This window comes from Aulonocara stuartgranti, assembly GCF_965226115.1.
Source record: "Aulonocara stuartgranti genome assembly, chromosome: 6".
NCBI lineage: Eukaryota > Metazoa > Chordata > Actinopteri > Cichliformes > Cichlidae > Aulonocara > Aulonocara stuartgranti.
The window spans coordinates 9245347-9269674 of NC_138944.1; the positions used below are offsets into that span (position 1 = coordinate 9245347).

A 24328-nucleotide genomic window follows, 5' to 3' on the forward strand; every position below is an offset into this window, starting at 1 on the left:
TAACCTTTTTGATATACCTATATAAAGATGGGTAATAAAAAGCGTCTTATTACAGTGTTTGGCTATCATATGCCTCTAAGACAGCATCAGTGGAGCGTCCAATGCTGCTGGAAAGCTGGGGTAACTTTCTTTCAAAATATATTGTTGTCCTGATGGCGGTGGTAGAAATGGTATCTACAACACTGGTCCAACATCTCCAAAATGGTTTAATTGCATTGTGATCCGGTAACTATGATTTTCACATAGGGTAAGGGTTAGGGTTAGTGACCCCTCGTGCTCTGTGCGGGTACTGTCATCCCTGAAGAGCCCATTCTCTTAGAACAACAGAAATTTCCATAATTTCAGAAAATCTGTCAAATGGAATGACCTTTCTCCCTAAAGGGATAAGCAGGTCAACGCAAGAGCAGCAAAATGCTCCAAACAGCCTAACAGAGCTGCTGGACTCCCTCACTATAGAGGTGAAGAGTTCACGTTTTTCCTTTAATTTGTCTCCTGTCCACGTCATCAGCAAGCTGTCAACACAATGGTGTTTTTCCCATATTTCACAAGAGGGCGTCCTGTTACCAAAAGCATCACCTTTCACATGCCTACAGTGGCAACACAACCTTTGGCTACAACACATCGGGTCAGTCAAACTTGTAAGAACCCAACAATGCACGCACTGTGTTAAAGAGAGTATTTAGGCTCGTGCTTCTGTGCAGCCAATCCAGCTGTTCCCCCGTACTCAGGAGTAATGCCATTTCTAGAGCATGGTGGAGGAAGGAGGAGAGGAGGGGTAAATGAAAATGGCATGTATCCTATTGAACTCTCTCCCTCCCTCTTTCCCTGCCCTTAGGGATTAGAGGAGCAGCACTCCCCTTGACCGCTTCGCAGCTTGCCCAGTAGCCCAGCAGCTGTTCTCTCCCTCAGCGAATTGGCAGCCAGGGCTCCTGGTGTGGGGGTGGCATGAACACAACGTCTTTGTCTGTCATTTTTCTCTTCCCACTTTTTATCTTATCTATACAATCTCATATGCAGACGTACTTCCTGATTCATGTTCTTTCTATTGGTTCTCTTGTCACAAAGCAGTGACATCATCATTTACATATATATATATATATATAATATTAGATCAAACAAAGCAAATATTCAAAACAAAAGCGAGTATCACACTATTACAAAAATACCGTTTGGTTATGTGTGAAGTGAGGAATGACGATGAATCATTTATTCTTTTTCTGACCTCCATTTCACACAAATGGCTTTGTTTTGGTTGTCAGGACATCAGCCATGCGCATATCACTGACCGGGGCCTCCCTTGACTTTGCTGCAAGTGTCTCTTTTCTCTCCCTCTCACATATACAGGGACAGGGGTGTGCGCATACAGACACATACACATCAGCATGCTTGCAGGAGCCCTATTCGTCAGTGTCTGGCTCATTCTGCCTTCCTTCTGCCTACAGATTGGAGGACAGAGGTAGCAAGGGAGGGCTGAGGGAGAGGAGAGTTGCGAGGCAAAACGGCTGGTCACATGAGCAGAGATCTGTTTACAAACCCAAGGCAGAGCAGAGCAAGAGGAGGAAGGGAAAGGCGAATCGCAGGCTCTCTCTCTGAGCACCATTATAGATTGAAAGAGGAAGAAGGGAAGCCTGCCATGACAAAGCCAGCTGGAGGTGCAAGAGGCTGAATGCGACACACGCAGACACACTCTTGCGCACACACCGCCTTTGTCTCAGATTTTTTTTTCTTCTCAATTGAAGCAGCAGATGGTTAGAGGGAGAGTAGGATCCCCCCCTACGCGCACACACATCCACTGACTGAAACACAAACACACACTCGCAAGCAAAACACCAAACCCAGCAAGAGGACTGTTGTTGACTGCATGGAGCTGTCCTCACTTTGTTTGGGCTTTGAAGGAAGCATATCTTTGCCTTCTGTGCTGAGGAGAAATATCAACTGCAAGATCAGAAGACTGGAGGAGGAGACAACAGAGGAGACAAGAGGGGGATGAGACTTGTGAAAATCCCCTGTTAAAAAAAGCAGCTTTTCGAGGAAGACAAAGCACAGATTAATGTCAGATAATTGCCTTCACTGGGTGAGGACTGTCATTTTGAAAGCTAGCTGTTACTGAGTTTCGTGAAGGGACGACACTGCAGACACAAAGTGAAGTCAAAGAGGCCCCTTTCTGGTGGAAATGTAAGTATTTCCTGTTACAAAGCAGCCCGTGTTGTTTACCACACTGCGATCAAGCGAGAATCAGTTTCTCACAGTAACAACTGCTGAGCTGCACCTGGTGTGAGATATATGAGAAACAATCATCTCATCTAAACAGGTTTTCTTTGTCTCTTTTCTCTTCTGTGATGACATCATTCTCACTGGGATCCAGGAGCACATGAGGTCTCCAGTCCTGGTCCAAACCTCAGTCCCAAATCTCCCAATCTTAACACAGAGCGGTTAATCCAGATTTGGGAATGTTGGGCAGCACAGATTGCTGAGCCAACAAAACCACACCTCCAGAGGATTTGTGGAATCTGAGCAAATCTTGATGGTTGTTGTTTGCGGGAGCTAGCACAACCCAAGAAAAAGAGCAATCCAGCTCAGTGTAACTGAATCTAGACTCCAAAACAGATTTCAGTGTCCGAAGCTCCAGCCCACGAGTTTGGCTTGTCTCCAGCCTTTTCCTGACAGGGCCTGAATTTACTGCGGCTGCCTTGGGAGTCACATTTCATGCAACCATTCCAATGGTGTAACGGTAAGTGAGTGGATTCCTTGGCACTTCTCTAAATATATGAGAGATGGAAGCACATGTACTTACTTCATAAACTAAGTTACTTAGTTGCTGGCTGTTGGCTAATGGGATTCAGATAATGGATGTGCTTGTGAATGGGCAAATTGCAGGGAGTGGAGGCCTTAGATAGTGTTTTGAAGAGTGAGCTGAGAGCACTTAAAATAAGCTGCTTTCCAGAACATGTTGTTTCGTTTGGGTTTTTTTGTTGTTGTTGACAACTGTGACATTTTATTCTGTTACCTTGCTCCATATTTTTATTTTTCTTCTTTGGGGTGATTCCTAATTGTATCTTTCATTATGCTACAATAGGTCTTTCCTATGAAACCCTCCACCCGGTTCTTGTAAATCCCCCAACCCCCAGCCATGTCAAATTACCCTTCCCATACCCCCCACAGTGTGCAAGCTGTACCCATTCATTCACTCTAAAGAGAGACACATGGACATTTAGAGGCTGGCAAAGAGCATCCTCGCTACAAATTAATAGGAACACATGTGGCCTGTGGAAGTGGGGCTTCCTCTGCTATTGTTTTACCAAATGGCCCTTGTCCCCCAAGTTCATTCTGTTTAATGCATCACACCCCCCGCCACCTGCAACGCACACATATTTCGATTGTACCACACAGACACCACGCAGCTTTGCTTTTCCATCCCCGAGCGCACACACACGAGCTCACACTCTACCAGTCATCTCTGTAGTCTGTGGAACAGATGGTGGTGTGGCGGAAGTGATGTCTGCCCTTCATGTTTGTCTTGTTCACAGCAAATTAACGCACAGTCCTATGAGCGTCTCAGTTGCCACCACAGTGCCAGTCACAGTTCCCCAGACACACCTGCAACTAAGCACTTACTAAATTTGAACCCTTAACAAATGCTGTAAGTAAAGCTTGTGATTTTTGTGGAGTTTACCTAGAGTGTCACATGCGTTTGCAATTTATAGTTCCACATCAGCAGACACACTCAGTTTTACTGGCACTAGAAGCTTGTCCATGTTCTTGTTAATGATCAACGTTTGTGTACTTGTCTTCAATGATTAATCTTTCTTTTCATTTTATATTGGAAATAAAGTGTTTATGATTTGCCAATAAGAGTTTGGGCGTTCCCCTTATTCCTTAGAAAGGAAAATTACCTTCAGCTGTCTACCAGAGTAATTGCTCAAACAAACGGCACAGTCTAATGTTTATGCTATCAGTTTCACTTTAAACTGTCGGTGCTAACGGCTGCATACTTTAAATCTTTGTAGATAGCTGGATATAGTGGGAGATTAAACAATGCTGCAGTCTCTTTTTCAGCATCTCTCTGTTTAAAGCTGAAGAAATGCAGCTTTAAAAAGACAGCCACCCTAAACCAATTTCAAATTCATGACCTATAAAAGAAAACAGGATTTTATTATGTTTTTCTCTCTCATGGGCATCCCATCAAAGAGTTGAAATGAGAAAGTCTTCTAATTCCTCAAACTTGATTTTACATGTTGGACTTTTACCTTAGAAGGTGGCAAACAAGTTAAGTATGTAATCTGTTATTTCAAAACTTTTCCTGGTAGGATGCCAGTGTGGTTTGGGTTCTCAGCGTTCTGAACACTACTGCAGCATGGGGTCTGACATCTATCACCTGCCGCTCAATGTCTATGTCATTGTTCTGGGCATCGGCCTCTTCGTCTTCATGCTCAGCCTCATCTTCTGCTGCTACCTTTTCAGGTAGGTCGGGCGAGTCTGAGATAAACAAACCAGTAGTTCGAGATTTTCGGGCAAGTTTGAGCAAGCTTTGGAACACGCTGCCACGGCAGCTTCAAATTAATTCCTAACCACCTTGGCAGTCAGCTATCTTCACGTATTGATGTGTTAATGTTAGCAGCGAATGTCATGCAAGTTTACCAAGCAAGTGTTGAGCTGCCAAAGGTGTGACATGTTGTTTAGAACTGTTAAAACACAATTTATGCTTGGATTTCTTGTGTAGAACAACAAATATTCTCTATATAAGGCAAAAGCAAAGCACTCAGGAAAAAAGGTTGCTGCTATTCATGAACTCCAATCATTTTTACTGACTCTGCAGTTCACCACAGAGTATTTTAGCACATTCTACTTCATGTCTTTCATTTTTGACTATATCTTAGTCATTTTGTTTCACTCTTCTTGCATACATGGGTGTTGGGTTTCTTTTGGGTTTTTTATTTTTTGGGGGGGAGGGGGGGGGTTTAGTGGAGGTGGGGGAAATAATAATACAGCAAAATGCTGCATTGATCTCTTTTGTTTATTGATACATTTTACCCATATATTAATTGGTTTATTAAATCAATGTCGGAATGTTTTACAATGTGTTGAGAGTTGTAGAATCTTTGTATTATGATAGTAAGATAATTGTGGGCAACATACTCTAACAGCATTATATCATTACTTACCCTGTGATTCCCTAGATTTCAGCGAAAGGCTGTTAAGGCCACTATATGCCACGTGTACAGCACCAGTGCAGGAAAATTAGTGACCACTGGCCATCTAAAGCAAAACAGAGAAACAAAGTTACTGGAGTTTCATTTACAACATTCCAAATCAATATGAATGCTGCGTGTTGTATAAAGTTCATGTGTTTGTTAAAGCAAAGTGTATTTCCTTATGCTTAGTGTATTACGTTCATGAAATGATATTGTCAGGATGTCAGCACTGTATTTTTGGACCATTGTGCTACACCCAATAAATGAGGTTAGTGCAATTAGTGTAAAGAACTCATAAAAAATGTCTGATTTAAAAAATAAACAAATCATTTTTTAAAAAAGACATAAATATTACAACTAATACTGTTATCAGATTTTCTTCAGATAGTAATGAACATCCTGCCAGGCTCAACATGATTATAAGTAACGTTTTGAAATATTAGTCGAGAATAAAATTGCAAACAAGTTTCTATAAATGTTGCTAATTTAACCACAGTAATGGACTGGAGGAACAGGAAATGTGAGCAGTTCTGTGAAATTAAGTTAGGATTGTGTGTGTGTGTGTGTGTGTGTGTGTGTGTGTGTGTGTGTGTGTGTGTGTGTGTGTGTGTGTGTGTGTTTTATCTTGCAATCACAGGTCAGGATCCACAGAACTTAAGTCACAGTTGTTACAGATGTTGTTTTCTTTGTGTCTCTCCCAGGTTGAAGCAACAAGGAACTAGGGAGCAGTTCAGTTACAATGAGGTATGTCAATGCAGTATCTGGCACTGTGGGTGCACATGTAACACCAGCTTCTTAGGCCTGTTATAAATACAAGTGTAACATCTTAGGCTGATATCGCCAACTGTGAAATCTAACACCCCCTCTTTTAGATGACCTTGAATCCATCTATGTGTCGCTACGTTCTGGTTTTAAAATGGTAATCCGTGTGATGAGGCCCCATACACTAAACTGGTAGCAGAGTGTTAACAGTGTAGCGTGTTGACAGTTGGTAATAATGCTTTCGAGACAGGGAAGGTTGAACAGGAACTGCAGGTTTTTTTGTTTTCTCTGCATTTATAATGTATTTTTTCACCATGTAGGAGTAAATCAACACATATCAGTTATGTTTTCACAAAAATGCCCGTTTTACACTGTATCTTTTCTGCCGTGTAACACCCCAGTTGACCCATGATGCTGACGCATAGATCACATGACCCAACACATTTCTTCTTTCTCTCCCCTTTTATTCTGCAGGTGGTGCTGAAGGGGGCAAGCAAAAAATTAAGCCTTCTTGGAGTAAGTCATAGTTTCTTATAAAATGTGAACCAGACCTATGTTAAACAATGTCAGCTGTTTGTTGCCCACATTGTTTATGTGCCAGTTTAGATGAGATCATTATGTGCTGGGAATGTTTGGTTGGTTCATTCAATCAGTTCATTCAGACGTTATTAGCATGCTGCACATACTCAGGGTGGAGATGTGCTGAAAATATCTTAAATACTGTCAGTGTGAGAGTGCCTGCAGAATGTAGGGCTCCAGGAATAACTGCACTCATTCAAAATGCATTATAAAAAACATCTCTGTCCTGCCTCTTGTGATTTTGTTTAAAAAAAAAACAACAACTTCTAAGTATTTTGTTTAAAACCAAGGCTTAGGGCTAATTTTGGTATAAATTCAATATCCAATTTCTCTTTTTAGTTTGAAATAGCCCTGCTGCCTGAAAACACAGTTAAGATAAAAGCACATTTTCACAACACTGACATACTTGCACTTTAAAGCAAAACGGTAAATTAATTTACCACTTAAATTTAGCTACAAAAAGGCAAGTGTATTAGGTTTGTAAGGATATATATATACATATATGATGTCTATAACCAGAAAAAAGCCAACCGAACTAACCTATGTGTCGTTTGTGCTCTGCAGCAAACCTGTGCAGTGTGTCTGGAAGAATTCAGGACCCGAGATGAGCTGGGAGTGTGTCCGTGCTCACATGCATTTCACAAGAAGTGAGTGTTAATAAAACAGTGATGTGAAAAGCTCAGTAGAAATAGTAGCTGCAATTATATGCCGTTCTCTTCGGTTAAGTTAAATTAATGTCATTCTCATTAGGCGTGGCGAGATCACAACAAACTAAATGCTTTGTGTGGGACACACTGAGAGGCAGCCTTTACTTTAATCTTAGCGAAAAGAATAAACACAAACGGGTTGCAATGTCACAGTGATCCTGTGAGGACAAATCTACTTAATTTGAATTTAATTTACCCACTAGATTAATAAAACAGGCGTCAGTGAAAGCTACAGGTTGTTTTGCAATAGCATTTACACAACTGTTTATTTCCCCTTTTTATTCCAATGACTGCAAAACTGTTTTTAACTGTTAGCTTGGCTGCTTGTCTGTATGGTTGCAAATATAACTATAATCAAATATTGATACTATCGATTGATATTAGTGTGATTGGATCAATGCTTTGTTTCTATTCTCTCAGTTCAATATGCAGCACTCTGAATTGTGCTAAATAAATTATTCATTTATAGATTTTTGGGAAATAAAATTTTTTATCTCAAACCAAACCTTACTTCACAACCCTGCTTTAGAGACGGGCACATTTACAGTTTCAAAAAATCCAGTTTCGTAACACATGAGAATCTACAAGGTGTGTTTTGTTATGTTGTTCTGTTAGCTAATTATTGTGGAAAGTAAAAAGCCAAGTGATTTAGTTGTCATTAAAATGAGCCCAAAATTAGCAGATTGTGAAATTCTACTTAGAGGGTGCTCATAAGGTTGATTATAAAGTCAGTGGCCATAAATGGTTAAAAAATATTTTTCTTATTCTTCTAGAAACACACAAAGAAAAAAAAAGGTTAAACCAAATGCTGGATGTAAAATTTTAATTGGGGGAATTTTAGTGTTACTTAATATTCTCACCTGAGGACAGAGCCAACCTAGTGGACTGGTTTTCCCAGCTTCTTGTTTTTGTGTAACACCGGTTAAGCTGTTTTTTTAGGTTAACCAGTGTTACACTAAAGCAGTGGTTCTTTAACTTGCACCACACTGCCCATTCTGTCATCAATAATTAACTCTAAAAAGGATCCAGTTAGAATTTTTGTAAAGTAAGTGTGAGTGTTGTTTCACCACTCTTAGAACTTCTACTTTATTATAATAGGTGGCACAAACAAAACGCTGTTTCGTAGTATTTAGACATGGTCACAAAATTTGGTAGCAGTGATGTTATTTTACATAATCCAACAGCTTCATATAATCTGGTAGAAAATTTGACAAATTACAGATTATATTTGCGATCATATCTAAATACTTTAGTATTGATGTGTGCAAATGCAAAAATGATGTGAAAAACATTTGCAGCAGTTGAAAATCCCAAGGAAGTAGAGCAAGAGAGTCCTGTGTGACCTCTGCTGGTGGCACTTTTAAATGACAAAAGTTACTTTACTTTCTCCAAAAAGTGCAGAGGCGTCAGTCTAGCTCAGTGGGTGAACAGGTTACAACATGACGCATGGCTGAGATGCAGCAGCCTGCGCCCCTTTTCTGCATGTCGTACCCCTCTCGCTCCACCCATGCTCCACCGCAGCAGTACTGCTGTGGGAGATGTTTTCATTTCAACAGGAAACAAAGTTCTTTCCTGCTATTTTAAGCTTTAAAAGTTGACTTAAAAAAAAAAATCCCCCAAAACTAAAGCAACAATAATAGTGTCCCGATAATAAATCCTGAGTAATAAAAAAAACAGCTATGCAGTATTATTTCAAGCTGTTATTTTTCTTGTCCTGTCAGGTGCCTGCTTAAGTGGCTAGAGATCCGCAGCGTGTGCCCCATGTGTAACAAGCCCATCCTGCGGCTACACTCGGACGCTCCCCAGGGTGCCGAGGGGCCTATGGACCCAGAGGAGGTGTGAACGAGCCATCGGAAGAAGAGAAAAGACTCCCTTTACAGAAAACACACCCATTAAATACACTAGAGAAGATGAACAAAAGGGTCATCTTGAAGAAATGTTAAAGAGCCCCAAGTAGCAGCTTTGCTGCTGACCTTTGAGCAGTTATGCTTTCGTGGGAACTGAATATTGATAGCACCAACATGATTTGGTCAAATCAGTCAGAAAGGGTGAATGAATAGGATCTTTCATTAAAATGCTCCTAGTTCTACTTCCATGTTGCACTGTTCACCAAAAAAAGAAAAAAAAAGACAGGAAAAGGAGCAGCAATAGAAAGTTGGATCATTGCCACTGTCACTGGACGACTGGTGCAACACTGCCGGAGAGAAATGACTCTACTGGCATTGAGCAGGACATCAAATTACAGGATCAGTATGGATACCTCTAATATCTCAGGGGTGTTACCAATACAGCCAGCACAAACCACGTCAATCACCCTATAACCCTGTGCCATACATGCATCTTCAATACTGCCAATTTAGGTGAAATGCTCCAGGAGCCAGAGGCAGCTACACCCTCTGGCTGAAACAGACCAGCCGGATTACAACTGCGACGATTTAAGTAGATGATGTTGTTACCGATTGTGTCCCAGGCCCTTTTCCCTTTAAAAAAAAAAAAAAAAAAAAAAAAGACTGATAGAAAACTAGTCTTGCCTGTATCTATTGTATGTAATGTCTCCCTATATATATTGTCCTTTTGTATTTTAAATAAAGCGTCATGTAATGTATTGTAACAGCCTTGGATTTATTGAAAGGTCAACGAGTCAACTGACAAAGGTTTTATTGAAGCTTTTATAAATCTGTTCAAACAGTCAGCAATCATCATGACATGATTTACTCATTATCATACAAAACTGTTGTTTTATAGACCCACAGTATTGTAGCATACAAGTTCAACACTCAAGAGTCCACAACTATTACAAAAAACTTAATTACAAGCTAAAATATTGGTCATTTTGAGGAAAATGCTCCTCCTCATCTGAGGATACAAATACACAGCAAGTCACGTGTGTCCACCTGCATTTATAAGGTGTTTGCCTGCATATATCTGGACTTTACTTGGTACCCTCTGTGCCTTTAGCCTCCACAAACTCAATGGCCTTTTCTTTTACTGCTTGGATGCTCTGAGGGGTGCCATGTGTCTTCTCATATTCCAGGTAACGCTTGAAGAAGAACTTGATCTTCTTCACAGAAACACTCAGGTGGATCACTCGATCAAAGAGCGCTCTGAAAGAGGCAGAAGTTGTAATACAATATTACACACTTATCCATCTCACATGTCAGTTCTTATGAGTGTGTAACTGTTTAGGAACACAGACGCTATAGCATATGGAATAACGTATGGTAACCATGACGATGAAAAGAAAGTTTCTGTTCACCTGATTTCCTTCTGCGATCCATGTTTGACCATGAGGTCGATGAAAACAGACCACAGGTCGGTACGTTTTGGGTATGTGCTCAGGACTTTGTCAAACATGTTGCGACCTCTCTCTACATCACCGTAACGAAACTCCAGCTGAGCGAACTTGGCGATCACATCCACACCTGAGAGAAGAGGATGAGAACACAGAAAAGGTTACGTCCTGTAGAAAAACACAGCTTTGACAGGTGAAAAGAATGGGAATTGTTAAAAATATTGCATCAGTTTCAGTGCTAGTGGTGGTGTTGGGTGGTGGGATGCAACTGTATAAACAGCCACCCTAATATTTAAGAATAACTGCAAAAACCATGAGCGCTAAGTTATTGGTGGACAGCATACATTAAATGTACATAGGAGGTATTGTACATACAGACGCTATGATCACTTTAGTATGACAAGATGTTTAAACAGGCCCTCTTACTTTCTTTTGGAGGGAGACTCTTCAACGCCCTCTGCAGGAGATTACTGGCAGCATCACTCTGACCCTGCTGAAGCAGGAAGGTCCCATAGCTAAACCATACTTCCTTATTCTGACGGAAGCGCTTCACCATCGTCTTATACAGGCCCTCTGCCTCCTGGGTACAAAAAACCCCCACAATGAGTCAACAACACACAGATCGTGCATATATCAGATGCTTATTTAAATATGCATACCTAAATATTTTGGTATTTTCTGAGAAAGTACCTTGATTTTGTTGGACTTGGCGTAGATCTCAGACAGCTTCTGGTATACAGGCATGGGCTCACAGAACTGCACTGCCCGCTCAAACACCTTCTTGAGACTCTCCTCTGTGCCATACATGTTCTCCAGGTTCAGCAGGGCCACCCACACATTCAGCTTCTCCTGCTCCTCCCTGAACCACAACAGGCACAATTTTACACATCTAACCATCTTTAGTTAAATTGTGCACAAACTTTCTTGCAACTGGATGCAGAGATCGCTTTATCAGTTAAACAAATTCAACTACTCATTGCTGTAGCTGACTGGTTGACTAAACTACGATTATTTAGTCAACCATTTTTAGAACAGACTTGCAGCATTTGGGCGTGTAAATATAGTTCAAAAGCTGCTGCAGTTAAAAGTGAACATCAAAGTGCAGAAAAAAGGTGATCTGAATGCAGAAAGGCATTCATGTGAGAAAGGCTGGTTTGACTATTTTAGAAAGCACATTATTAAATGCCTAACACAAAGCAGTGAGTAAAGAGAGGACTTGCGACCAGAGAGAGGAAAGCCCCTGTGCAACAGAGCCATTGTTCTGACAGCATGTCTTTGTTGCCACTTCATCCTCGTGCATATGAGTGTGCTTGATAACTTCTGTTTAACTTGTTTTTGTGACTAGTTCCTCTCTGTTTAGGTGGTGGCAGCAGGGGTTAAAGTCAAAAAGATAGCTAAAGCTTTAACAAAACCTTCACTTGTTCCTGATTCTGCCTCCCTACTTCCACACATCTCCTTGACTTCCTTGAACCTTGCTAGGAGTAAAGTTTTTGAAGCTCTTTTTTGAACTGAGGAATTCCTGCCATATTTCAGGCCTGCTTATTGAACAAAATGACTGGGTGTGCATCAGATGTTAGTGAGATGGTCTCTGCCTATACACATGCCCCTTGGGAAAAAAACCTTAAACTGTTCTAAAGCGTGCCAAACCACATGTTTACTGTTATATACTAAGGTGTCAAAACTCATCAGGGGAGGTCGTCAAATATCTCCTTTATCAGAGAAAGCATTAGCATGAACTGACTCAAAACTCAAACTGCTTCTAAATCCAACAGAAAGCCTTTGGGATGAGGTGGAATAAAAGAACTGCACCACAATAAAAGAACTTCTTATAAATAAGCAGCACCTGTGTAACACTATGATGTCAGTACCGCAATGTTTCCAGCACCTTGCTGAATCTCTATCATACAGACTTAAGCCAGCAGTACTGTGTGCCACGTGTAACTAATAAAGTTGCTAAGTGCGTGTATTCATCTACAAGTCTACCATTACCTGAAGGAGATCGTTTTCAGGGCTCTTTCAGCGACAGTGCGGGCCTGCTCGATCTGTGTAGCCTGCAGATGATGAGCCATGAACTGGAGCCACAGCAGCGAGCTGTTGGGTGATGCTAGGAGCAGACGCTCGAAGGCAGCTGCATCCTGGGGCCGCAGGTTTGGATCCATCAGCTCAGCCTCTCTCTGTATCAAAGCCTTCTCTGCTTCCTTTTTCTCCTGCTCTTGCTCATGACGAGACTTCTTCTGGGGCTGGGAGGCGGAAAGAGCACATTTAAGGTAAAACACAGGAAGGAAAAGGAGATGGGATAGAGCCGAGAAAGGTTGAGAATGGATAAATTATGAATGAGGTCTTTTAAGGGGTAAACTGATGTGCTGAAAGTTCTGTTTCTCCACTAACTAAGAATGTACATCTTTTTCTTTTTTCACCTTAGTGCTTCCCTCTTGGTCTTCTCCATCACTCGAGTCCTCCTCCTGCGCTGCAGAGGCAGGCTTCAGGGAGCTAAGACCCACATCCCAGGAGAAACCTGCTGTCACCTGCAGTCTAGATGGACACGATGCACTGGATGTAACCTGCTGAGGGAGAGAACGTATTCATAAGATTCTGGTTAAGTGTATTCAAATCACCCAATCTATGGAGATTTACAAGACTGTAAAGGTTTATAAGCAGTTGCTTACTTTTGCAGGTTTTCCTTCATCTTCCTTATCCTCCTCTTCTCTGAAGTACACCTCTACTCCACTATCATTATCATCAGTTCTTGCCTTCTTTGATTCCTTCTTCTTTTTCTTTGAGATCTGCCAATGAAGAACCATTAAGACCCACGTAAACCACAATTCAATACATATATAAAGTCACCTAGGCAAAGATCAGTGCAGGATTTATTATTGTCAGACCCAAAGATGATAAATGGAAGATGAAAAAACAATGGCCTTGTTTTTGTCAAAAATGCAAAGTGATGATTCAAAAATATCAGAGCATAAAATGAAAGAGTTAACAATGTAATAAAAAACACAAGGAAATGAAATAAATTTACATGTGAAAGTAAAAAAGAAACTGAATGTGTCTTTTCACCTCTTCGCTCTCAGATGCTGGGCGTTTCTTGCTCTTCTTATCTTGTTTCTTCTTCTCCTCTCTGACGAGACGCAGCGGCAGACCGAGCGATTCTGGAAGGACGTCTGGCTTCCCGGTGTCCTCAGGGAGAAGCGAGAGGTTGATAAACTCCTCCTCCTTGTCAATACTGAAGACAAGAATAGCAAAAACTAAAATGGTAGGATGGCAGTTTGGAGTCTGAAAATAGTCCCTACCTAAAGCCGTCCCAGAGAACTTCTGAAACTTGGTATGATAATGAACTTTTTCCCTTTTATTTTTAAATGCTACATTAATGGCAGTTAAGATATAATTCTAAGCTGGATCGGTGTAGAAAATTGGTAACAAAGCATAAATTCTGAAGAGTGATTTCTGAACTCTGAGCTGACTTTACCTGAGAATTTTGGTGGTGAGCAGGGCGTTGGGAGGCAGGTGCTCAGAGACGATTTTGTGATTTTTAACAAAGTATTTGGTGGTTTGCTGGAGCTCAGCTCTTCCAATGATGCTTCTTGACAACCTGAAAGACAATTATATAGAACAGTAAGAAGATATAACAAGTAAGAGCAGAAATGTTAGAATAAATGTTGAAATGTTTCTAAAAACAATCATTAGTTTGCTGTGAATGGATCTCTTAGTTACCTGATGAAGACTCCCTGCTCTCCAACAGACTTCACATAGCCTCTGATGATCTGACCTGCCTTCAGTTTGTTTACAGACAACACTTCTGGGTCTTTTTCTGGCTTGGCCTTGTCTGGGTTCAGCCTGGAGGAACACATTATAACACGATACATTTTTATTGCTTTATTAACAAAAATCATCACAAATCAAACTTTTACAACGATGCCTTCTCATACCTTGATGGTCGCAGAGACAACTGCCACTTGTCATTTTCATTATCGAGAAGGTAACACCTGAAAAAATATTTTAAAAATATAAATATAATATAAATATAAAAAATAATCAATATTTACTTCACAGTCACTAAACATGTTTAATCAGAAAGTCTTGAGATTAAAGTTGTGATGATATTTTAATATTTTCATGTCAGTGACACATAACTGAATTCTGCAGACTGAATTTTGACTCCACTTCAAATAACAAATGTACTTGTATTGACTAAACCACTGAAAAAGGTCTTTTCTATTTAAGCTGGCACAGCAATATTACAGCTAATAAAAAAGAGAAATCCACAAGGTAAAGTGTGGGTTGACATATTGAATTAAAAAAAAAGCTGAAGGGAAAACAGAACTTCCAGGTGCTGCTCCAAAAGAAAAGTTCTAAAAAAAAATAATTTTTTTTTAGATCTAACTTTAGCTTTTCAGATTTTTGCTCCACAGATGTGGGCCAACGAGTGTCACATTACTGTAACAGCTGGACAGAGAGAACTGAACACTGCAGCAGACATCACAGCTATGATGAAAAATCGGTTTTTATAAGAGAAGAAAACAGGTTACAGTTAAATCTACTGCTGCTGCAACACTTGCATTGTTTTATCATGCAAGCTGATGGGAGCTGTAGTGTTTCAGTAGCCACTAAATAAATATAGTTTAACGTTGTTACACTCAAAAAGTTTTAACTCTTAATTTGCTTACTGGTAATTTAGAAAAACAATGAAATAAATGCAAAAGTAAAGTTTGCACTGGATAACAGAAGCTAGTGCAGATTAGCTTAAAACTATTCTTTTCTGCACACGGTCTATAACAGAGATCATCCACACTGACCTGAGAAACTGATCCTTGTTGTAAACAGCCAGTGGGTTTGGCCTGTAGGCATCAGCAAGGTCTGTGACAGCAACAGTCCCCATGCCCCCAAAGGGAAGTTTGACCAGCAGGCCAGTTTGTGGCTGAATATTTGTTACTATCCCCAAAGTAATGCTGCCTTTCTCCAGTTTATGGACACCTGGAGAAAAAAAAAAGGAATCCAGAAATTAAATTAACCCGATTTTATGTGATACAGATTTCAAAACTAGAAGATCCAACAACAATAACATAACACAAAAACTTTAGTAGCTAAAAATGGAGCTAAATCAACAATGAAGTTAAGTTACTTCAGTTACTGCTAACTAAAATGTTAACCTGTTATGTTACACTTTCACTAAAACACCTAGCTAGGCTACTTTAGTGCTTATATTGAACTTATGCTGTGTCACTACTACTATAATGTTGCTGCTGCTGCCACCTTGTGGCAATAGATTCAAACTGTAACTTCAGTAGTCTGATAGCAGCTTAATGGAACAGGAGGATGCAAAATGCCCTTATTTTGGTTTGCAGATATTTTTTTAAATAAAATAACATTTTTTCTTTATCATTATAAATGTCATTATTGCACATTTCCTAGAAACATCTTAATCTATATGTTGAGGCTATATCGTCCTCATGTAGCTCTTACCTGTGAGTGACAGCACAAAGCGATGAGGAGGGAAGCTCGCTTCTACCACTCTGGCACGGACTGCTTGGCCCAGCTTGTACAGTTTCTCGGGGTGGCCGATATCCTCAAATAAGCACAAAGTGTAAGACGATTGACCTTTTACAAATAACATTTGCTCTTCCTATACATTTGCAAAGACACAAACTTACTTTAGGATCAGTGGTCATTGCCAGCAGTTCAACCGTTCCAGAAACACTGGGATCAGTTGTGACTTCCAAAGACTTTCTGTCTGAGTTAAACTGGCGAGAGAAACATGAAGACATTGAAGAAAAAAGAAAGAGGACATAAATTCCAAGCTTGCTTTTTGGCTTTCTTTTTCCTTTGAAATTGTTTTTGGATTTTTTAAATGTACAATCACTTCAAGTTTGGGGCAAAACTTGTAAAATAATATAAAGCCAGCCATCTCGATCTTCAAAGCTTACCTTTGATACAAAGCATGTAATTTCCTCCCCAGTTGTATAGCTGCTCAGTTTTTCTTTTGCTGTAACTGGTTTGAAATGGACACTCTCATTCAGTTTTCTACAGAGAGGGAAAAAAGACCAAAAAGATGAAAAACAGAAAAAGCACAAAATATGCAAGAGTTTGGGGAGGGTGAAATTCCCAATGAAAATTATAGTGCAACAAATTTTACTCATTTTAAACACATGTGCAATATTTTAGTAACAGAAAAGGCTGGAGATGTTAATGTGTGAATGATGGTTGTTTGGATATTTTAGGATTAAATAATGATCAGGCTCAGGTGACGCAATATAAAAACCAGAATGCAAGTTTATTTGTGTTGTACATTTACCTGGGTATCAGCGTAAGCTCGGAAATGGTGTATGTGAACTTTGGATGGGAGAATGGCAAGAATCTGAAACAGAAACGGTTGCGATTACATCTACATTACTACATAACACAAAGAAAGTGAATACATATCATATGTCTACTCCAACAGGTAAAATGAGGCACAACAGCCATCATTACCTGTGACTGGAAGCCTCTCGTCCTCCGATAACCCTGGCGGTGACCACGCTGCCCACTTTCACTGATGACGTGGGGAAAGATCCCAGGCGCACTTCTGCAGGCTCCACCACTTCAGACACATGCACGCTACCTGAGCTTCCATCCTCTAAGGTAACCTGGATGCAGGAAGGTTTTACTGTCCGCACCGTGCCCTGCAGGATTTCACCAAAGCAGTGGCCCTTGCGGCCAGTCTGGTTTTCTGAAGCTGTGCGCTTTCGCTCTGGCATACTGCGCTCCCACGACACCAAAGGGAGCCCTTGCAGCTCTTGACAGCTGGGTTCAATAACTTCAGCTGACAAAGTCATGCCCGCCTTCAGCTTCTCTGACTCAGACAGGAATATCTCATTCAGGTGGCTGCAAGTCTGGATCACAGTCAGCTGTGCCGTGTCACCCAATGAGATGACGGCAAAGTCTTTGTCTATGTGCTGCACCATTGCTGTGTATTTCAACCCTTCAGCCAGCTATAAAAAAATTAAAAACATTACAATCAAATGGTGGATTTATATTTTTATAGATCTAATTTTAAAAAAAATAAAAAATATATATATATATAAACACTCACAGATTTCTTCTTCCCCATCACCTTGGAAAGGATAGAGACATGGACACAAGCAGAAAGCATGTCAACATGAAGGACAACTGCACCGACTTTCTGTCCGTTGGTCAGTTTAACACCTGCAAAAAATACAGTTTTTGGTTACATATGAGCTCATCTTTCATACAAAATACCTTCTCTGTAACCTCCTGATGTTATGAATCGGTAAACTTCATACTTCATCTGTTATTAGATATAATATAATATTGTTTTGAATATTGTGAAAACAACATACACACTAAATAGCTCACCCGTCTATTTGACCTTGTGCTTTTGATCCACAAGTTCCAACCAATTTAATATTTTCTTCAAAATTAAAGCTTCACTGACCAAAGCAAAGCAAAAAAAAATAATAATAATAATATGAGAAATATTTAGTTTTTTCCTGTTCAGTACATACCCATCATGTGGTGCTTATTGGCCAGAATGGTAGCACCAATCAAGGCATCAGACTTAAACGTGGCACCGGTGTCATTCACAGTATCCACAGTCAGCTTCAGTTTCTGTCCAACAGACAGAGCAGCCAGCTGCTGCTGAAGTTCACTGTTATCTAGAAAAAACAAAAACAGGAACTTAAGTCTCACTAAATGTCTGGAATTCTGCAACTCAAATCTTATTTGGCCTTTCGTGGGTCTATAGCTCCCAGCGTTTATTGACACACTTAGCAAAAGGCAACTATTTATATCTAATTGACTTCACACATACCTTTCATAACCAACATTTCAGTGACTGCTCTTCTCTCCTGAAGACCATTAATGAGTCTTGTCTGGGCATCCCCCTGTGGTGATATGACCTCTGAAATCTTCAGTGTGACCAGGAATCGCCGCTTCTCCTCATCGAGGTTTGTCACTTTAGCAATGACCGTCTGGCCAACCTGGAAGGTGTTCATCGTATCTCTGATGAACTTGTCAGTCATGGCCTGGAAAAGCAGAAACATTTGAAAATTTAACCAGGAAAATATATAACTGTTATACAAGTATGAGCCTTTCAGTTTACAAATTAAAAGTTCTTTACTTACTGATTTGGGTGCAAGTCCACAAAGGCCGTATGGAAACTCCACAAAGACACCATAGGGCATGATATTTTTGATCCAGCCAACCAGCTGAAGTCCAACAGTGATCTCAGAGAAATCTTTGGCAACCACTCCTTCCTCCAGTGACCATCTCACTGTTGGTTTCTTGGTGAGAGTCTTTAAATGAGAAGCAGCTAAGGAAACACACATTTTTCAAAATAGATGATGTATGAATTTCCCAAGAGGACATAGTGAATCAATCAAAGCTGAGTAAAGGTCATCGGGTGGTCAGATCTGCAAAATATCTGCAGGCTACTGAAAAAAAGGATACAATATTCTGCTTGTTCTTGCTTGGACAGATGAGTTTTGAGATGATATCTCCTTCCTGCAGGCTCTCCCACAGCAGAGGGCAGTTGGACATGTGATCAGACAGGTGGCTCATAGGCAGTACAGCATGGATCTCATCCGGGAGGATGGCCACTTCCAAACCGTTGAGTGACTTTTTCAGCACCTTTGCATCCAGCCTCTACAATAAATAAGACAAATTAATAAAAATAAGACAAAAGATTATATTTTCAATTGAACACGCCACAGAGACGACTTCTTACCTTCCCCACTTCACAGTCAAACTCAGGTTTTTCAGTCTCCTCATTTTCTTTTTTGACCACTGCCTTAAATGAAAGCACCATCTTTCCCTTTTCAGGATCACACTGAAGAACTTTAGCCTTTACCACCTGGATTATCAATCGAGACCAGCAAACTTGTGAGATACATCACAGAAACAACACAAATCAAGACCATACAGGAATCTCAGTGTACATGACATTCGATCACCTTACCTGCCCAACGTAGAAGATGTCCTCGGGACGAACGATGGGCTCAGAGCTCAGCTCACTGAGCGGCACCAGACCCTTAACCCCATTGTAAAAACGGACAATGCAGCCAAAGTTTTTTACGCTCACGATATAGCCGTGGGACACACGACCAGGACGAGTGTCATTATAGCTCAGGAACAACGGCAAGGAGCTTTCAACCAGAGTCTTTTTTCTGGTCAGGTACAGCTTCTTATTCTCTGCATCTACTGACAGCACCTGAAGACAAAGTGTGCAGACACAAATATTCAGTGGAACAATAAACAGCAAATCAGCGCTCACAGCTGAAACTTCACATCAGAAGTTTTATAGTTGTTTGTTAGGGCAGAAGTGCACTTACCCGACATTTGACCTTCATGCCCTCCATGTACTTTTTCTCCGGATTCTGCAGGACAATGTCAGACAGATGGGTTCGAGGCACCAAACCTTTAATGTGGTCAGACAGATGCACCACCATCCCATGACTCAGCAGGACTGACACTGTCCCCTTGGAGAAAGAGAAACATTGAGAGAAAAGAATGTAACACAGACAACAGGGAACAATAAAGAGAGGTGAGGATTTAACTGTGCACAGTTTAAACCTTCCGTTTCAGGCTCATTTACAGCAATTCTAACTAATGTGCGTCATCTCTCCATTCAGCATCACTATTTTAAATTATTAAACTGGAGTTCCTAAGTCAAAGATATTTTTAACATATCTGCCAAGGAGAATTTCCATTTCTGGTTTGACGCAATAAAAAATTAAACTGAGTAGACGGATTTTTTTAAAAGGGATATTTTGGGAAATACACTTAGTTGCTTTCTTGCAAAGACAAGTTCCAAAGTAACCTCACAGCAACACCGCAGGTGTGGTCAAGAAATAGAAACAAGTGATATTTGTACCATTTGCTTCTGTATAGAAACAAACTTATTGTGTAAGACTTAATACGTTACTTAATGAGTTCATTTGAGTGAGTGTTAATTTAAGTTTTCTCCAAAAACAAACTAAAATTTGTCCCAATAAGTAACAGACCATGAGTTTGCTTTTTGCCTAATAAAGTCGATGTTATCCTCTTAATGCATTGAAAGACTTCATTGACTCAAACTTTCATAATCAAAAGTTACATGTAAGCCAAGTTTCCAACAAAAGATGATTCTCTGTTCCTACCTCCACAACCTGACCGGCCTGAACATCATGGTATCTGTAAAAAGGCTTCCCAATCACACTCCTAAAATCAAAAGAAGAGAGGCATGCAAAGATCAGAACAGTGAAGCCTACATTTACTGTGGACACTCAAATGAAGTGTAACATACCTGCGTAAAGTAGCAAAATGAATTTGCTCCATGGGGCTGAAGTCCAGGATCCTGCAGATGTGCTCAGGCTGGGCAAACACTCTGTTTTCATTAGTTTGCTCATTAGACTCCTTCAGGTGGTTCCGCTGTCAACGCAGACAACAAAATGATCTCAATCTCATCTTATGAAGAAAAAATATATAAATACAAGATTTATAAAAGTTAAAGTTTGTCCAAAGCATCACGCTGACTTACATGTACAAAGGCCAACGTTTTGTCCGGAAGTTCCAACACTCCTCCAGACAGGTGGTGCATAGCGGTCATCTTGCACTCCTTCACCACCTCTCCAATCCGTTCCCTACCTGCAGGAACGGGCTCAATCCCAGTCTCAAGATGAATAAGGTGGCTGCGCAGGCTCATTCCCACCAGACGAGTCTGTGGCTCGATGTACAGCACGCGCGCATTCACCTGAATGGATGGATGCAAAAAGAGGTTTGTACTCTCAAATTATCACATGGCATCAAAATTTCTAAACACCCATTTATCATAAGCGCTGTGTTAAACATGCCAGGTCTACTTTACCTGAAGTCCCTTAGTGTAGCTGGAAGCCCGTTCTGGCTCCATGTGGAGAAAATCCACCTGGCCATTAAACGAGGACAGGAAGTCCAGGATCAGGCCGTGTTTGGTCACCTGCAATACCAACATACTGGCTTTTACATGCAGTTCAGAGGTTATATTTCACTGGTGATTGTTTCATGTTGTTTTAGTAGCAGAACACATATAGCGGATAACATAAAAACACTGTCTTTACCTCCTTGATGGCAGCTTTGACCAGAAGGCCAGGAAGAAGTGTTGTGAGGTTCCAGCCCTGCTTGGGTTCAGCACAAGTCTGAGCAATCGTAGTCAGGTTAGCAGAAAGCTGGACCACGCGACCATCATTCTTCACCTCTTCTACTTGGGAAGTCAAATACTGACCCACTTTCAGCTCTGTACATGTGGAGAAACCACAAATGCTTGAGAGATCCTTTTAAAAAAAAAACAACTGATTACATTTGTTTTATAAAAACTGAAAACATCTGCAATGTCCTAATGAAACACAACCAAATCATGCATGAAAAACAAAACAACTGTTTCCCAAAATGAGCAACAAGTTATTTTCCATACCTTGAGCATTGTTGTGTTTGAATTTCAGGGATTCCTTAGACAGAAAGGCCTTGGTTCCACTGACACCAATGTCAATGATGTAGCCGTAATCCTCCACGCTCTCCACACACGCACTCAAGACCTACACAAAAGATACAACAATTTCTGTAAATGCAGGTTTGATGGATGTTTTTAAACAGTTACTCTCACTAACAGCTCACCATGCCAGTTTTCAGTCCACTCGGGGTCAGACTTTTGTTGACCAGTTTTGGATTGATTGACAGCTGGATGCTAAGCGAGCCTCTCTTCGTTACATCCAACTTGGCAACCACACACCTGAGCACCATGCCGGGGTAGAAAAGGTGTGGCAAAGAGCAGATTTCCTACAAAGTATAAAGTAATTAATATGGCACTTTTACAGACCTAAAAGTCACAAAACGCTGCACAACAATTAAAACACAGTTAATACAGAGTTACTATGTATGAGGGTCAGCTAACACATTTTGAGTATGTGAGCGAAGACGGTGTTATAGAATATACAAATATAGAAATGTTGTCTTGATTTTTTAAAAGATTTTATGAATATTGTGGACTGAATTACACTGTTGCACACTCACAAGCAGAAATGTCCTCAACACCAAGACAATTCAAATCTCCTACAACATTCTGTTCATTACTATATAGGCCAACCTCTGTGTCAGCTGAGTCCAGCTGCTCACTCAGCAGCTTGGTGTATGAATCGCAGATGTTCTTGATGCTGAGAAAGCCTTGCAGGCCACTAGGCAGGCTGACGGTCACCTCAAAGTCTGTCACCTCTTTCACACAGCCTAGCATCAGCATGCCCTCCTTCACATCCTGGGAAAAAACACACACAAGCCGTTACTGAGACGAGCATCCTGCAAGAGCTTAAAAAATTGCTTAAGAGTGTTATTTTTTTTAGATGCAGAAAACACAGAAGAAATGAAACGTAAAAAACCCATTCAAATACTGTATATGTACTGTAGAGGTTATTGGGAGATTGATTACCTTAACATGCAGAATTTCCACACATTTGACTGGAGCGTTAAGTGTCAGGCCAACTTTCTTTTCCTCTGCCTTTTGCTTCTTGAGCTTTTTGCTGTCATCTTTGGCTCCTGCCTTTCTTTTCTTGGTTTCAGCTTGCTCATTAGACTGCAAGAGAAAAGCAAATTATTGCCAAATGTGAAATATGTTTTAATAATACACTCTAGTGTTGTAGTATACAATAGCCTATTTAAGACCAGGTGACATCAAGGGATTTTTTTTTTTTTTAAACAATATTGGCCTAACCTCATAGCTAAGGAGCTCGGGTGTGGCAAAGAGCAGATCTCTTTGCCAGGTCTGTCCTGTGCTAGATGCATCAGGGGCAGTAACAATCAATTCTGCCTCACTGATGTCTGTTTCATTTATAATTTGATTTGCAGTGGAAGCCACAGAGTTTCTGAGCCAAAACAGAGCCAACTTTGAGTTGAGAAGTACTTCTGTGCAGAAGTGATTCCAGATGCAGAGTAGCAGAAGGGCTGGGTTAGTGATATGGACGGCTTCACTGTACATCTGGCAATGCCTCTCCACAAGATGTAGGCAGCAACACATTCGGGTCAACAAAAGATAAATTCCAATTTAATTTTCATTTGTACATGCTATTGTCACATTACAAAAAAGGAACTCCGAGTTGAAACTGAATAACTAAAAAGGATTTCTTGTGAAAAACATACCTGTGGTTATTAATTTTGATCACTTTTGTCTGCACTCTGAACCCAGATCAATTCTTTTTACACTCAGTAAGACAGACAAAAACAGATGGAAGTTAAAATCTACCTGAAACAGATTGTCCGCTTCTGTTCGATGAACCACTGTTTTACTCCCAGTAGACTTCTTTGCTGTCCCTCCTCGAGGGAAGTCCTCCACCGCCGATGCCATCTATGAAGTTCTTTAAGACGTCTAAGAAAAATAATGTCGCCATTATAAAAGACATCTAATTGTTATTAGTTCACATGTGCACAAGTTTCAAATCACTGAGACTGCGAGAGCCAGATTATTTTATTTAGTGATAAAAGTCCATCTGTATTCGTCGATCTAATCACTCCAAATGCACGACATTACGAGCTAAATAATACCGGGTATAAAACGAACAAATACTAGCAAAAAACCTCCACTGGACTGAAGATTTAAATATATGATGTATTGCTGTAAACGTACATTTAAATATACAATCAGAATCATGAAAGGTTTCTTACATTAAATCTCCGGTTTGTGGCTATCCAAACTCACATGCTGTTCAGCAACACGCCATGACCTTAGCCCGGAAGAAAAACTCCGGTGGGCGTTTCAAATTTTGTCCAATGACCGCGAAGAACGAATAATTGGCACCGACTTT

General features: G+C 40.5%; 2 protein-coding genes across 3 annotated transcripts; one reads left to right on the forward strand and one right to left on the reverse strand.

Moving 5' to 3' along the window:
- Positions 1-1811: 1811 nt before the first annotated feature.
- On the forward strand, positions 1812-9851 carry LOC309708047 (RING finger protein 122). Its single transcript, XM_082535779.1, has 7 exons — positions 1812-2175; positions 2366-2731; positions 4308-4461; positions 5894-5936; positions 6429-6470; positions 7098-7180; positions 8962-9851. The coding sequence occupies exons 2-7, from the start codon at positions 2707-2709 to the stop codon at positions 9080-9082; spliced, it is 468 nt and encodes a 155-aa protein (XP_082391905.1). The 5' UTR covers positions 1812-2175; positions 2366-2706; the 3' UTR covers positions 9083-9851.
- Positions 9852-9881: 30 nt separating this feature from the next.
- On the reverse strand, positions 9882-24292 carry pdcd11 (programmed cell death 11). Of its 2 annotated transcripts, none has more exons than XM_082535761.1 (36): positions 24189-24292; positions 23770-23892; positions 22960-23103; positions 22624-22788; positions 22155-22316; positions 21955-22075; positions 21602-21777; positions 21373-21480; positions 21046-21258; positions 20812-20936; positions 20666-20726; positions 19859-20005; positions 19486-19737; positions 19255-19380; positions 18978-19172; positions 18653-18823; positions 18340-18553; positions 18035-18184; positions 17602-17714; positions 17001-17500; positions 16825-16887; positions 16457-16553; positions 16184-16273; positions 15996-16098; positions 15329-15506; positions 14462-14518; positions 14247-14369; positions 14002-14124; positions 13593-13758; positions 13199-13315; positions 12950-13093; positions 12522-12772; positions 11223-11391; positions 10959-11112; positions 10497-10662; positions 9882-10344 (listed from the first exon to the last, which is right to left on the reverse strand). In XM_082535761.1, exons 2-36 carry the CDS (start codon positions 23869-23871, stop codon positions 10173-10175), a joined length of 5418 nt encoding a protein of 1805 aa, XP_082391887.1. In that variant the 5' UTR covers positions 23872-23892; positions 24189-24292; the 3' UTR covers positions 9882-10172. The 2 variants fall into 2 exon arrangements, with proteins under 2 accessions (XP_082391887.1, XP_082391886.1); XM_082535760.1 differs by having other exon boundaries at positions 12950-13096.
- Between the last annotated feature and the right edge of the window lie 36 nt (positions 24293-24328).

Excerpts from the sequence above, each read along its gene's own strand:
- pdcd11 (XM_082535760.1), bottom strand. The coding sequence starts at position 23,871 with ATGGCATCGGCGGTGGAGGACTTCCCTCGAGGAGGGACAGCAAAGAAG. Across the intron at positions 19,381-19,485 it reads ACATCTTCTACGTTGGGCAG|GTGGTAAAGGCTAAAGTTCT; the intron begins GTAAGGTGATCG and ends TTGATAATCCAG. Across the intron at positions 16,274-16,456 it reads TTACATGCTTTGTATCAAAG|TTTAACTCAGACAGAAAGTC; the intron begins GTAAGCTTTGAA and ends TTCTCTCGCCAG.
- LOC309708047 (XM_082535779.1), top strand. The coding sequence starts at position 2,707 with ATGCAACCATTCCAATGGTGTAACG. Across the intron at positions 6,471-7,097 it reads AAAAATTAAGCCTTCTTGGA|CAAACCTGTGCAGTGTGTCT; the intron begins GTAAGTCATAGT and ends TGTGCTCTGCAG. Across the intron at positions 7,181-8,961 it reads TCACATGCATTTCACAAGAA|GTGCCTGCTTAAGTGGCTAG; the intron begins GTGAGTGTTAAT and ends TTGTCCTGTCAG.